The following is a 15,759-nucleotide window of genomic DNA, read 5'->3' as shown; positions in this document are numbered from 1 at the left end:
CCATGTGAAAATGAAAAAATTGAGGCGAAAATAAATTTTTTGTGAAAAAAAAGTACTTTTTCATTTTTACGGATCAATTTGTGAAGCACCTGAGGGTTTAAAGTGCTCACTAGGCATCTAGATAAGTTCCTTGGGGGGTCCAGTTTCCAAAATGGGGTCACTTGTGGGGGAGCTCCAATGTTTAAGCACACAGGGTCTCTCCAAACGCGACATGGTGTCCGCTAACGATGGAGATAATTTTTCATTCAAAAAGTCAAATGGCGCTCCTTCCCTTCCGAGCCTTACCATGTGCCCAAACAGTGGTTTACCCCCACATGTGAAGTATCGGTGTACTCAGGAGAAATTGCCAAACAAATTTTAGGATCCATTTTATCCTGTTGTCCATGTGAAAATGAAAAAATTGAGGCTAAAAGAATTTTTTTGTGAAAAAAAAAGTACTTTTTCATTTTTACGGATCAATTTGTGAAGCACCTGGGGGTTTAAAAGGGCTCGCTATGCATCTAGATAAGTTCCTTGGGGCGTCTAGTTTCCAAAATGGGGTCACTTGTGGGGGAGCTCCAATTTTTAGGCACACGGGGGCTCTCCAAATGTGACATGGTGTCCGCTAAAGAGTGCAGCCAATTTTTCATTCAAAAAGTCAAATGGCGCTCCTTCCCTTCCAAGCCCTGCCGTGCGCCCAAACAGTGGTTTACCCCCACATATGAGGTATCAGCGTACTCAGGACAAATTGGACAACAACTTACGTGGTTCAGTTTCTCCTTTTACCATTGGGAAAATAAAAAAATTGTTGCTGAAAAATAATTTTTGTGACTAAAAAGTTAAATGTTCATTTTTTCCTTCCATGTTGCTTCTGCTGCTGTGAAGCACCTGAAGGGTTAATAAACTTCTTGAATGTGGTTTTGTGCACCTTGAGGGGTGCAGTTTTTAGAATGGTGTCACTTTTGGGTATTTTCAGCCATATAGACCCCTCAAACTGACTTCAAATGTGAGGTGGTCCCTAAAAAAAATGGTTTTGTAAATTTCGTTGTAAAAATGAGAAATCGCTGGTCAAATTTTAACCCTTATAACTTCCTAGCAAAAAAAAATTTTGTTTCCAAAATTGTGCTGATGTAAAGTAGACGTGTGGGAAATGTTATTTATTAACTATTTTGTGTCACATAACTCTCTGGTTTAACAGAATAAAAATTCAAAATGTGAAAATTGCGAAATTTTCAAAATTTTCGCCAAATTTCCGTTTTTATCACAAATAAACACAGAATTTATTGACCTAAATTTACCACTAACATGAAGCCCAATATGTCACGAAAAAACAATCTCAGAACCGCTAGGATCCATTGAAGCGTTCCTGAGTTATTACCTCATGAAGGGACACTGGTCAGAATTGCAAAAAACGGCAAGGTCTTTAAGGTCAAAATAGGCTGGGTCATGAAGGGGTTAAAGAACTGAAAATGCTCATTGGTGGAATTTGCTGCATTAGGAGGTCACATTCACTGAACAAAATAGCTATTTAACTCCAAAACCTCCTAACAGGCCAAGTTACATGTTAACATAGGACCCTTCTTTGATATCACCTTCACAATTCTTGCATCCATTGAACTTGTGAGTTTTTGGAGCGTTTCTGCTTGTATTTCTTTGCATGAAGTCAAAATCGCCTCCCAGAGCTGCTGTTCTCATGTGAACTGCCTCCCACCCTCATAGATCTTTTGCTTGATGATGCTCCAAAGGTTCTCTATAGGGTTGAGGTCAGGGGAAGATGGTGGCCACACCATGAGTTTATCTCCTTTTATGCCCATAGCAGCCAATGACTTAGAGGTATTCTTTGCAGCATGAGATGGTGCATTGTCAGCATGAAGATGATTTTGCTCCTGAAGGCACATTTCTGCTTTTTAGACCATGAAAGAAAGTTGTCAGTCAGAAACTCTATATACTTTGCAGAGGTCATTTTCACACCTTCAGGAACCTTAAAGAGTTCTACCAGCTGTTTCCCCATGATTCTTGCCCAAAATGTGACTCCTCCTCCTCCTTGCTGACGTCGCAGCCTTGCTGGGACATGGTGGCCATCCACCAACCATCCATCACTCCATCCATCCATCCAGGGTTGCTTGACACTCATCAGTAATCAAGACTATTTTGAAATTAGTGTTCATGTATGTCTGGGCCCACTTTTACCATTTCTGCTTGTGAACACTGTTTAAGGGTGGCTGAATAGTGGGTTTATGCACCACAGCAAGCCTTTGAAGGATCCTACACCTTGAGGTTCGAGGGACTCCAGAGGCACCAGCAGCTTCAAATAACTTTGCTGCTTTGTAATGGTATTTTGGCAGCTGCTCTCTTAATCCCATGAATTTGTCTGGCAGAAACCTTTCTCATTATGCCTTTATCTGCATGAACTCTGTCTGTGCTCTGTTTCAGTCACAAATCTCTTCAAAGTATGATGACCACTCTTAAGTTTTCGTGGACTATCTAATGTTTTCATACCTTGTCCAAGGCATTGCACTATTTAATGCCTTTCAGCAGCAGAGAGATCTTTTTTTAGTTCCCATATTACTTGAAATCTGTGGCCTGCTTAATAATGTGGAACATAATCTTTAAGTAGTTTTCCTTTAATTAGAATCACCTGGAAAACTAATTATCACATGTGTTTAAGATTGATTGCAGTGATCCATCGAGCCCTGAGACACAATACCATCCATGAGTTTATTTGAAATACAAAACAATCAAATCTTTGACACTTAAATCAATTTGCATAATAATTTGGAACACAGTGTAGCATTAACCCATTCTGTGGCTTTAACTGTCAAATGTTAAATGTAGGACGTCCACCTAAGAAACTAGCAGTCACAGCATGATAATAAAGATCTATCAATACTTAACATCACAGGCTCCTGCCGAGCGCTCCACAACAGAAGCCGCACTTGGAGCAGCCCTCAAATCTGGCAAATGGGGAGAAGGTCCCAAGTGGGGGTCCATCTCTGACATTCAGGCGCTCTTTTACTATCGGCTATGGTTCAATACCATTCATCTTAGCCATCATTTCTTAGGGTGCTCACTGGAGGTCAGAATTATACATTATCTAATTTGAAAGTATAATTACCCCATAGAACTATTTTGTCCATAAACACTCATGACAGGTGTATTGTTTTTGTGATGTTACCCATACTACCAATCCACCAGGTGCTCCCTCATATCTATATTCATATCTATGTTCTCTCCCTCTCACTCTACCTCTCACCCCATTTACCTCAATCCCCTGCTCTCTCTCACCAACTTTCTCTTTCTACCCCTTTCTCCCCTTCACTCGCCTTCCATCCCCCACGCTCTCTCGCCCCTATGCGCTGTCTCTCTCGCCCCTATGCGCTGTCTCTCTCGCCCCTATGCACTCTCTCTCTCGCCCCCGCCTGCGCGGGGCGAGAGAGAGCGCGGGGGGCGAGTGTCGAGGTGAGAGCAAAAACGTGGGAGTGAGAGAGCGTGGGGGATGGAAGGCGAGTGAAGGGGAGAAAGGGGTAGAAACAGAAAGCTCTCTCGCCCCCGCGCTCTCTTGCTCTTTCGCCCCCGCGCTCTCTTGCTCGCCCCCGCACTCTCTCTCTCGCCCCCGCGCTCTCTCTCGCCCCCGCGCTCTCTCTCTTGCCCCCGCGCTCTCTCTCTTGCCCCCGCGCTCTCTCTCTCGCCCCCGCGCTCTCTCTCTCGCCCCCGCGCTCTCTCTCTCGCCCCCGCGCGCTCTCTCTCGCCCCCGCGCTCTCTTTTTCTCTGACCCCCGCGCGCTCTTTTTCTCTGACCCCATCTCTCGCCCCCGCGCTCCCCTCTGTCTATCTCTCCTTATCTCTTTCTCATTTCTTTATTACCATTAGTAACACTTCCATCCAGTGCAGATGAGATGAAGTCACTGGAGGCATTTCTACTGCTCATAAGGCGCTCAGCTATTTCCAGCTCCAGGGTTATCTTGTGGTTTTCCGCTCTTCCATAATTATTGAGCCATGTAGCTCAGCCGCCTCTGCCAGCAGTCTGCATCCGTGCTCGGCTTTGCCAGATTTCCTCTTCATATTTCACAGCTTATATGACCTGTGTGCTCTTCATTACCCCGGCATCGGAGGGCTTCCATCTCTCTCCAGGCTGCAGCTGTGGGGGCTGGCCCATCTGCAGGATCCCAGATGCCTGCGGTTTTCCTTGGGTCATCATATCTGTTTTGAGCAATGCTGCCTTTCACTGTTAGTGATATATCCCATATATTATGGTCTCGGCAGGTGACGCGGCGGATTCCAGCTCTTTGCACTATTTATTTCTGTAGTATAGTTTATCATGGAGACTAGGGGTCATTTTCCATCTTGCTCTAGTCATTCGCAGTTGCAAAAGCGTAAGTGAGAAAACTGGTAAAAGGAACCTTCTTAAGAAGCATTTCTGCATTCATTTTGGTGAAATTGCCCACAACTTCTGTTTTCCTACAATTGTATCTTTGTCAATTGCGAGGTAATAAGAGCCTTTTTTATGTTTTGGTTTTTAGTTAATATTTGACCCTTTTTTACTTTTAGTTCCCTGTGTTTTGGAAATCAATTACATGTGAGGATTTTGAGTTAAATCCATCAATGTCATAGAAATGAACTCTTGATGCTCTGGCCTCCCAAAGGACTTGTGCTCGTTTAGAACTGGAGACTGTACAGCAGGGTGTGTGAGCTTTATGGCCGTGAACGGTCAACATCCTTTTATGAAAATATAGCTCGTATTGATGTAAACTGTGCACTTGCTTTGTTAAAAGGAATCTGTCACCAAGTGTTTGCCGTGTAATTGAAGAGCAGCACATTGCAAAGACTTAGTCCCTGATTCCATTGATGTGTTACTGGTCTGCATGCTGTCAATTTGATACAATCACAGTTTTCTCTGCTGCAGATCTAGCGGTGCTCAGAACACTGCACCCTGATAAACCCCGCTCACACCACTGATTGGCAGTATTCTGTGTACATTGTGTAGTGACGGAAAGCTGCTAATCCGTCTGGAGGTGACCAGGAGGCACACGACACCTAGTCCTGTCGGTGTCCTACTGATAAAATAATGATTTTATTAAACCTGCAAAACACAGCCTATTAACTGATATGTCGCTGGAATGAGGCTCTCAGCCCCTACATGATGCTGCTCTCAGATTACATAACAAAAGCCTGCTGACATAATACCCTAAATGGATATTCTAATGAAAACCTATTCAGTTTTTTTATTAGACTCGTGGCAATAGACTAATAGCCTGCGGTTTGTAATGGCGTGCAACCTATTTCCCAGAGAACAGTGATAGAGATTAATACAGAGCCATATATGTATAGTGGTTAATATTGCTATCCGGTCTTATCTAGGCGTTCATCTATACAATAGAGCGGTCATATAATCCTCTGCTAAGCTTGTCCCCGTATGTACTGCAAAGAAGAAAGTGAGCAGTAGGAAACATTAGTATGCTGTGTGCAAGGAGATCATATTGCCAGCCTATTATGTAAGGACAACATATTACAGGGACAGGCCTGTACATCCAGTAGCCAAAACAACACATATAATCCTCTGCTTACCCTGCCCCAGTATACACAGCAAAGCTGAAAGTGAGCAGTAGGAAACGTTAGTATGCTGTGTGCAAGGAGATCATATTGCCAGCCTATTATGTTGCAATATGTAAGGGTAACATATTACAGGGACAGTCCAGTACTTCTAGTAGCCAAAACAGCACATATGATCCTCTGTTTACTCTGCCCCAGTATGCACAGCAAAGCTGAACATGAGGAGTAGAAAGATTTATGTGCTGTGTGTAAGGAAATCATATTACCAGCTTAATATGTTGCCCTTTGTAAGGACAGGATATATTGAACAGCACAGCACTCCTAGTTGATGAGATGTATAATCATGATTGTCCTCACCACATCCCATAATTCACAGGCTGTTGGGTATACGTGGTCGGGGTGGACAGAGTTGGCTCTTCTTATAAATACAACAGATTCCTAACCTATGTGTCCGCTGTAGTTTTTCAGCATCTCTAGTAGCCAAACAAATTTATCACAGAAAAAAAAAAAAGAGTATATTTCAGCTCACCCTTAGTTCATCTGTCCGATGTGGTAAGTATCCATCCGAGCACGGAAACAAAGTGTTGCTGCCACAACACTGGTCAACGTGTAGAGAAAGGAAATGTGGATCCAGCTCCAGGAATAAAATGTAAAAAACTTTATTAGTTCACATTAAAATGCTGCTGAGACATGACCGTCACAGTGGGTAAAGGAGAGCAACCAGCACCCGACTGGACGCGTTTCGAGCAACAAATGACCGGATCTTCTTGGCAGGAAAGGAGCTGTGTCAAAAACGCAGGTTTTGGTGCGTTTTTTTTTTTTCTCTTTGTCCATGCTAATGTCCTTGGATTTTCAGCAGCAATACCCATTCAAGTCAATGGTTGAAAAAACGCTGAAAGAAGTGACATGCTCTATGTTAAAAAAAAAAACGCAGCGAAGCACAAAATACTGTTCAAACAAAAAACCAATGTGTGTGCATGAGATTTCTGAAATCTCATAGGCTTTGCTGGTACTGTAAAAAGCAGCTGAAAATTAGTATTAAAAAAGCAGCAAAAACGCCCTATGTGAACTTACCCTAAGGCCAAAAGTTTACCAATAAATCTCTCTTGCCATGAACATGTTATCGGCAGGAATCTCTGTCCTACTACAATGTTTGTTAGGGTACCGTCACACTATACGATTTACCTACGATCACGACCAGCGATACGACCTGGCCGTGATCGTAGGTAAATCGTAGTGTGGTCGCTGGGGAGCTGTCACACAGACAGCTCTCCAGCGACCAACGATGCCGAGGTCCCTGGGTAACCAGGGTAAACATCGGGTAACTAAGCGCAGGACCGCGCTTAGTTACCCGATGTTTACCCTGGTTACAAGCATTAAACTAAAAAAAAACAAACAGCACATACTTACATTCTGGTGTCCGTCAGGTCCCTTGCAGTCTGGTTCCCGCACTCAGTGACTGCTGGCCGTAAAGTGAAAGTGAAAGCACAGCCGCTGTGCTCTGCTTTCACTTTACGGCCGGCAGTCACAGTGCGGGAAGCAGACGGCAAGGGACCTGACGGACACCAGAATGTAAGTATGTGCTGTTTGTTTTTTTTAAGTTTAACGCTTGTAACCAGGGTAAACATCGGGTAATTAAGCGCGGTCCTGCGCTTAGTTACCCGATGTTTACCCTGGTTACAAGCGAACGCATCGCTGGATCGCATCGCTAGATCGCTAGATCGGTGTCACACACACCGATCTAGCGATGACAGCGGGAGATCCAGCGATGAAAGAAAGTTCCATACGATCTGCTACGACGTACGATTCTCAGCAGGATCCCTGATCGCTGCTGCGTGTCAGACACAGCGATATCGTAACGATATCGCTGGAACGTCACGAATCGTACCGTCGTAGCGATCGAAATGTTATAGTGTGACGGTACCCTTAGACCAAAGGAGACTCGTCTTCTGCAACTGAAATCTATAGACCCCCAAGCCTGTAGTCACAATATGATTGACATGCCTGTGTGCACGTGCCGCTCACATCTTCCATTCCCAATGGAACTGAATGCCGTCTCTATGAAATGAATAGGAAATACTGAACATAGATTTGGAGATCTAAAAATCTCAAGATCATAGGTTTTGGGAGCAGAACACTTAATATTTAAAGGTGAATCTCCTCTTATAAACACTTCACTAAAGTGATCATTTTTAAATCAATGAATTACCGTAAATGTTGCGTTTCCAGTGGAGTGTAAGTATTCCGAAAAATTATTTTTGAAAAGGCCAAAATTGTAATCCTGCTAGACAAATACTTTCACCCCTTTTGCCCCCTTCTCGCATGTACTCGCTATTAGCTTGGTGCTGTAGCGCCCTGGGCTTGACGTGTGTAGTCTATCAATTGCTGCTGTGTGTAGCTTTCAGATTATATAGTGCACATAATGCATTACACACAGGAGTAATCTGTGGACCCCACTGCTGAAAATAATAGAGCTAGTATTTGTCTATAGTTAGCACCCACAGTTTCATGGGGCTTGACTTGGATGGGGTCTGACATTAAAGGGAACTTGTCACCCCCAAAATCGAAGATGAGCTGCGGCCACCGGCATCAGGGGCTTATCTACAGCATTCTGGAATGCTGTAGATAACCCCACGATGTATCCTGAAAGATGAGAAAAAGAGGTTAGATTATAATCACCCAGGGGTGGTCCGGTGCGGTCCGGTCTGATGGGTGTCGCGGTCCGGTACGGGGCCTCCCATCTTCATATGAAGAGGACGTCATCGTACCAATAAAAAATCAGCACCTCCTAAAAAAAAAAAAAGTCAAGAAGGCAGGTTCCAAATTCATTGGGACTGCACTGCAAAAGCAAGCAAAAACAAATATGCAGAGGCATATATACTTAAAGGGAAGGTACCGCGTTTGTAGATCATTACTAAATCACTGTAATGTAGCATAACATGCTGCTATAACCAAGTTTTAAATGAAACAGATTACGTGTGTAATATGAGTTTAAAGAAGGCACTGGGGGCTGACCTCTTGGTTTCACAGCAGTTCAGGACACTATCAGTGTCCTTTTACGGCACCCCATGGACATAGGGTCAGCGCCGGTCTATTATCTCCTATCTCTAACATTGTAGCTGCTTTAGCAGTGAGCTGGGCACGCCTCTGTGGGCTGCACAACTCACTGCTGTAGGTGTGACTGGCCGCCAATTTATAATAGCCCAGTGCTATCTGCCGAGCTCCACTTACTTTCTATCACAGGAGAGAAGCACTCACTGGAACCGGAGGATGGGGAGTGCGGGTGATTTATCTCCATGCTGCAGGACATCCTCTGCTCTCACATGCTGCCCTCCCTGTGTGCTTCTCCTGCTCTGTCTCTGCCTCCTCACACACAGACCCTGTGATCTCTGGTAAGCTGCATTCACAGCCTGCCTCTCTCTCTGCCATACAATGTATCTCTCCCCTCCCTCCACAATGCCTGGCCATTCTCTGCAGACCTGGATCTCCTCCTTCTTATCTTACTGAGGGATGAGTCACAGACAGCTCTGCTCAGATAATGCTGCTCCATACATAAACACCACATGTCTTCACTTTTCCTCCAGTCCACCATGCTGCTGAGCCTGCTGTGTTCTGCTTTTTTGTAAACTCTGTAGCTGTGTTTCTGATGCAGTAACTGCTGGTGATAGCAGATCACAGGGCAATCACACACAAAATAGCTCTGCCCTGTGATGCTGCTCTTCATTCTGCCCCAGGGATATTAGACCACCCAAAAGGGGAGGGAAATGGTGACCGTGGCGGCACGGTGGCGCAGTGGTTAGCACTGCAGCCTTGCAGCGCTGGAGTCCTGGGTTCTAATCCCACCCAGGACAACATCTGCAAAGAGTTTGTATGTTCTCTCCGTGTTTGCGTGGGTTTCCTCCGGGCACTCCGGTTTCCTCCCACATTCCAAAGACATACTGATAGGGAATTTAGATTGTGAGCCCCATCGGGGACAGTGATAATAATGTGTGCAAAATGTAAAGCGCTGCGGAATATGTTAGCGCTATATAAAAATAAAGATTATTATTATTATGTCAGCAGTTACTGCCCCAATTTTCCAGCAAAGAGTAAAGCTGGTAAGTCTTACTATAGCTGCTTGAGGTCTAAAATGGAAAATGCTCCCCCTAGTGATCAATATATATATTTGTAAGAAAATATATAATATTTTTCATATAGAAATGTTTGCAAACAGTGTAAACATTGCATTAATACATTTTATTTACTATTTTAAGCTTAATTTCACATAAAAACAAACTAAAAAAAACTGGTGGCACCTTCCCTTTAATCCATATTTTGATCAAATTGGGTCCACCAGTCATGGCTAGGCATGAGTTAATTTTGTAGGTTTAGGATTGAGCGAGGACAAAGTCTTTTGGTTGTTCAGGTGCACTAGTCACTCTAGGGTCACCTCTGTGTCAGTCTGATTCTGTTGATTTGACTTTGTCGGAGTCTAGGGACATAACCCTTCAACAATGATCATGGTAAGACCTAGCGATCAGCCGATTTGTACAGTTTCAGGAGAAATAACGGTAGAACATCACAACACAGAGTTACAAGAAAACAGACAATCCTGAGAAAATAACAATTCTGGAGGAAGAAGTTAGTAAAATGGACCCATCAGTAGAACCTTTTCTACAGGGTGGGCCATTTATATAGATACACCTAAATAAAATGGGAATGGTTGGTGAGATCAACTTCCTGTTTGTGGCAGATTAGTATATGGGAGGGGGAAAATTTTCAAGATGGGTGGTGACCATGGCGGCCATTTTGAAGTCGGCCATTTTGGACGCAACTTTATAAATGGCCCACCCAGGTGTATCCATATAAATGGCCCACCCTGTATTGTAGCAGCCTACACTCCTGTCCAGTAGAATAGGAATTATACTCCAGTAGCAGATGGTCCACAAACATCCAACCTAGTATTATTACTACACTAAAAAAATCTATCACTGGCATTCTAGGAAGTGCTAGAAATGGTGATCCCGCTCTTAGGGGAAAAGACCTATCCACCTAGTATTACTTCATATTTGACTTTCAGCAGAAAGGTTAAATCAAATCTCTCATTAGCACATGAATAATGCAATCTCCCAGGAGCTCCTATGAATACATCAGAACCTCCGCGATGGGAGCCTGGCCGGGCTGTGTGTCTCGGCCTGAATGTGTCTGATGGTTGCTGCTTTATACAGAACATTTTGTTTCTTCGGTGCACATACTAGACACAGAGTTGGAATGCATTGTAAGAGGACTTTGCAGTAACATGTCAGCATGAGGATATGCATGTGAAAGATTGGACTCTTAAGTGTGTTTATAAACCCTACGATTGATGCTGGGCCCAGCCGAGTTAATAAAGTCATTATTTGGCAGGTAACGTCTTTAATAACCTGTATCCATGAACAGTTTATATAAATCTGCCACAGAATTTGTCTTTTGAAACCATCTACATTCCACTTCCTAACTTTAAAGCTTATGACCATGGCGAACTATCTGGAGGGCCATTATTCTCGATTTGTTTCTGGCATTGGAAGTAGTGCAGTTTATTTCTATGTACCGGGGTGAAGATTTAAAGGGGTTATCCATGACTATTTAAATTTTTTTTTTTCATCATGGGCCTAAAAACTACTTACCTACCTGTTGTGCCCGATGCTGATCTCTGCCACCACAGGACAGTCACACACCGCTCTTGCCGGCGATTCAGCAGCTTCCACTGATGTCATGGTGACAGAACAGAGGCTTCTCCTCTGCTTCACTGTGTTGACGGGGTGTGACTGCTGACATCATACTCATTGAAGCGGGCTCTCTGCTGCCTAACTGCAGGGAGCCAGCTGTCAGTCAGCATGATGTTGACAGTCACGCCCCGTTGACGGAGCAACCCAGAAGGAAAAGAGCTGCTATGCTGACATGGAACAGCTGAATCACAGGCAGGAGTGGTCGGTAACTGCTCCGAGTTGGCGCCAGGTAGAACAGACAGGCCTGTAGTTGTTAACCCAGGCAAGTACCTACTGAATTGAACTGAATATGGGGCCTGTTGCTATAAAATATCTCAGTCAGTGCGGGATTTTTAGATATATGTGAGGTGCTCCGAAATATTGGCTCAGCCCCTTTACATGCAATTTGAGAAACTATAGATTGCTGGCACCTGCTTCTAAATTGTCAGCGGACAGCACCTACTAGGCACATACGCTATGTCCATCCATTACTGTATAGGACTGAATGATTGGGTGCGGTTCATGAAATGACCTGTTGTGATCATGGTGATTTCACACTAAAGGAAGTGATTGTACATCGCCAGGATATGTCCTCACTGTCTGATTCAGGCCACCGTGATATTAAATGGAGTCTGTCAGCACAAAATGACTGTTCAAACCAAGCACAGTTGCCCGGCTCAGCTTGGACTTCACCAAACAGTTCAGTGAATCTTGGCACCTACTTGTTTTTTGCCAACTATCTCCTCATTACTTCGGCTCCTGCACAATCAGAGTTGTCAATCAAGAGAGACGACGGTGGAGAGAGGCAAAGCAAGCAGGTGCGACACACTGGCCATACTGCGATTGTAACAAGCGCCTCTGCTTTGTTTGAACAGTCATTGTGTCTCAGCAGGCTCCCTTTAGGAATAAATGGACCTTCACAGCACTGTACAGGTAAATGACAAAGCCACTCCATTAGTGTGAATGAGATGGCTTAGTGGTTAGCACTGCAGCCTTGCAGCGCTGGGGTCCTGGGTTCTAATCCCACCCAGGACAACATCTGCAAAGAGTTTGTATGTTCTCCCCGTGTTTGTGTGGGTTTCCTCCGGGTTCTCCGGTTTCCTCCCACATTCCAAAGACATACTGATAAGGAATCTAGATTGTGAGCCCCATCGGGGACAGTGATGATAATGTGTGCAAAACTGTAAAGCGCTGCGGAATATGTTAGCGCTATATAGAAATAAAGATTATTATTATTATTATCTGACAAAGAAGCAGTAGTCCCTTCATTTTCGGTCTCTAAAGGTCAGACCTGCAATCCTCATGTTATGGCATATCCTGGCACGGCTGTGTGAACTAACATGACAAGATAGGAATACCACTTTATTGGGGAAAACCTGGTGACAGGTTCCCTTTAAAGTAGGGCCATCACCTCACATGCATAACACAACGAATAGCTGGAATTATACTCGCCTGTGGCGCAGCCGGTCTGATGGACACCGCTGGTCTTGATCTAGCGCCTCCTTCTTGCTTCATGTAGATGACGTGTCCTATGTCATTCACAGTGTCCTCCATTACGCTCCTGCTCAAACTCACTTGCCTGTGCCTTGCTGAGGTCAGAACAAAGTACTGTAATGCGCATGCACTGGCGCTCTCTGCCCTCTACCTGCGCATGCGCATTGCAGTACTTCGCTGTCTCCTTGCCAGGGCAGAGAGAAGTACGCCGCAATGGCGGACACTGTGTGGATGACATAGGACGCATCATCCACCAGAAGCAAGGAAGGAGGACAGCGATCGCCAGAATGGAGGAGGTGCCTCATCACGACCAGTGACGCCCATAGGACCAGACTGCGCTGTAGGAGAGTATCATAATGGCTATTTTCATGTTATACAGAGCTCATTGGAGAGAGACATATATTCAGGTGCTGGCCCTGCTTTATATGGAAAAATCCTGATGATAGGTTCCCTTTAAAAAGGAATCTGTCATCAGGTTTTTACCGGACAATCTGAGAGCAGCATAATGTAGAGACCGAGAGCCTGATTCCATTGATGTGTCACTTACTGGGCTACTTGCTGTAGTTTTGGTAACCTCCTGCTGATAAAATAGTGATTTTATCACTAGAGGACTAGTAAACCTGCTGTCCTGTAATCCTTCATATTCATGAGCTCTGTGTAACTATGTCTTACCACTGAAATGCAGCTTTCTGCCTATGCACAGAGTACATAGAAAGCTGCCAATCACTGGTGTTTGGCAGATTTATACAGGGCTCTTCACTGGTTTATCTGCAGCAGATAAAACAATGATTTTATCAAAATTGCAGCCTATTAGGTAATACATCACTGGAATCAGCATCTCTGAACCTATATCTTGCTGCTGTCAGGTTAGCCTTAATTTGGTAACAGATTGCCTTAAAGGGGATCGTTCTTAGCTTTTAAAACAGTGATTTTTGGTTTTGGTTGAAGTTGTATAATAACCTTGAAGCTGCATTTTTACTTTTATTTTCTTAGTTGACTACTTTGGGATAATGTGGCTGTTGCTACAGCTTTAGACTAGTGAGCAAGGCATTAAAAATGGCCGACTGAAATGCTTACTATAACCATAGAGATAGGAACAAGATTCTCAAAGCTGTATGGAAATGATGTACGGTTCTTGGTGTTGTAGGTCCGTATAATTTCTATTATGCTCCGCCATGTATTGACATTGACCTCCTCTTTGTGTGTTCACCATTTCACTTATTTTTTCATCTGTTACAGAAGAGAAGATAATCCTGTCAAAGAAGGAAAAAACCAAGCAAAAGCGAGAGCGATGGTTACAGAGTAAGTTTTGACTTTCATGCTTTTTGCGTTTGTATACGGTGTTTGAATTTAAAAATCTGATTGTTTTGCTGGTATGAATCGACTTCTGTGGCTGTCACATGGGACAGAAAGGCAAGCCACAATAGGTGGGCCGGATAGACTTACATGACGCTATTACTAGGCCACGTTCATGAGCCACAATAGGTGGGCCGGATAGACTTGCATGACGCTATTACTAGGCCACGTTCATGAGCCACAGTAGGTGGGCCGGATAGACGTACCTGACACTATTACTAGGCCACGTTCATGAGCCACAGTAGGTGGGCCGGATAGACGTACCTGACACTATTACTAGGCCACGTTCATGAGCCACAATAGGTGGGCCGGATAGACTTACATGACGCTATTACTAGGCCACGTTCATGAGCCACAATAGGTGGGCCGGATAGACTTGCATGACGCTATTACTAGGCCACGTTCATGAGCCACAGTAGGTGGGCCGGATAGACGTACCTGACACTATTACTAGGCCACGTTCATAAGCCACAATAGGTGGGCCGGATAGACTTACATGCCACTATTACTAGGCCACGTTCATGAGCCACAATAGGTGGGCCGGATAGACTTGCATGACGCTATTACTAGGCCACGTTCATGAGCCACAGTAGGTGTGCCGGATAGACGTACCTGACACTATTACTAGGCCGCGTTCATGAGCGACTATAGGTGGGCCGGATAGACTTACATGTCGCTATTACTAGGCCACGTTCATGAGCCACAATAGGTGGGCCGGATAGACTTACATGTCACTATTACTAGGCCACGTTCATGAGCCACAATAGGTGGGCCGGATAGACTTACATGACGCTATTACTAGGCCACGTTCATGAGCCACAATAGGTGGGCCGGATAGACTTACATGACGCTATTACTAGGCCACGTTCATGAGCCACAATAGGTGGGCCGGGTAGACTTACATGATGCTATTACTAGGCCACGTTCATGAGCCACAATAGTTGGGCCGGATAGACTTACATGATGCTATTACTAGGCCACGTTCATGAGCCACAATAGGTGGGCCGGGTAGGCTTACATGATGCTATTACTAGGCCACGTTCATGAGCCACAATAGGTGGGCCGGATAGACTTACATGTCACTATTACTAGGCCACGTTCATGAGCCACAATAGTTGGGCAGGATAGACTTACATGTCACTATTACTAGGCCACGTTCATGAACCACAATACAGTAGGTGGGCTGGATAGACTTACCTGACACTATTACTAGGCCACGCTCATCATCAACAGTGCCAGCTCCAGGATCTTCAGTTATAACGTTCTATGGTCACAATCTGCAGTCTAATAAATGTTCCATGAGCTGATCCCAGGCATGGAAATATATCAATTATGCATGATTTCATCATAGAAACGCATTCATTCCGTTGTACTTATTGTCATCTAAAGGCACTGGTAACGTTTCATCTACACTGGCATTTTGCTGAATTTCTATCATTTGGTTGTATTGTAGGCCGATAGAAAGTGATCATGAAGCTTTGCTATTCATTGACACCATAAACTATGAAAAGGGTTGTCCAGGTTTAGAATATTGATGACCGGTCTTTAAAGGGGTGGCCAAAACTAAAATTAATTTTAATCGTACGTCTCTCTTTAGTTAATGTCATAATCTAATCTCTTAAAGTCTAGATTGTGCTCATACTACTCAGTATAAC

At 44.3% G+C, this 15,759-nt stretch overlaps 1 protein-coding gene across 1 annotated transcript in view; it reads left to right on the top strand.

Annotated features, from left to right (window-relative positions):
• Nucleotides 1-15,759, top strand: part of SLX9 (SLX9 ribosome biogenesis factor) — a 187,215-nt gene that overhangs the window by 109,329 nt on the left and 62,127 nt on the right. Inside the window, exon 3 of the mRNA XM_069733515.1 lies at nt 13,988-14,050. Within this exon, the coding sequence (XP_069589616.1) occupies nt 13,988-14,050 (63 nt within the window). The remainder of the gene's footprint in view (nt 1-13,987; nt 14,051-15,759) is intronic.

This window comes from Ranitomeya imitator, chromosome 7 (assembly GCF_032444005.1).
Source record: "Ranitomeya imitator isolate aRanImi1 chromosome 7, aRanImi1.pri, whole genome shotgun sequence".
NCBI lineage: Eukaryota > Metazoa > Chordata > Amphibia > Anura > Dendrobatidae > Ranitomeya > Ranitomeya imitator.
Note: the sequence above shows the minus strand (reverse complement) of the source record. Positions and strands in the feature narration are given on the sequence as shown.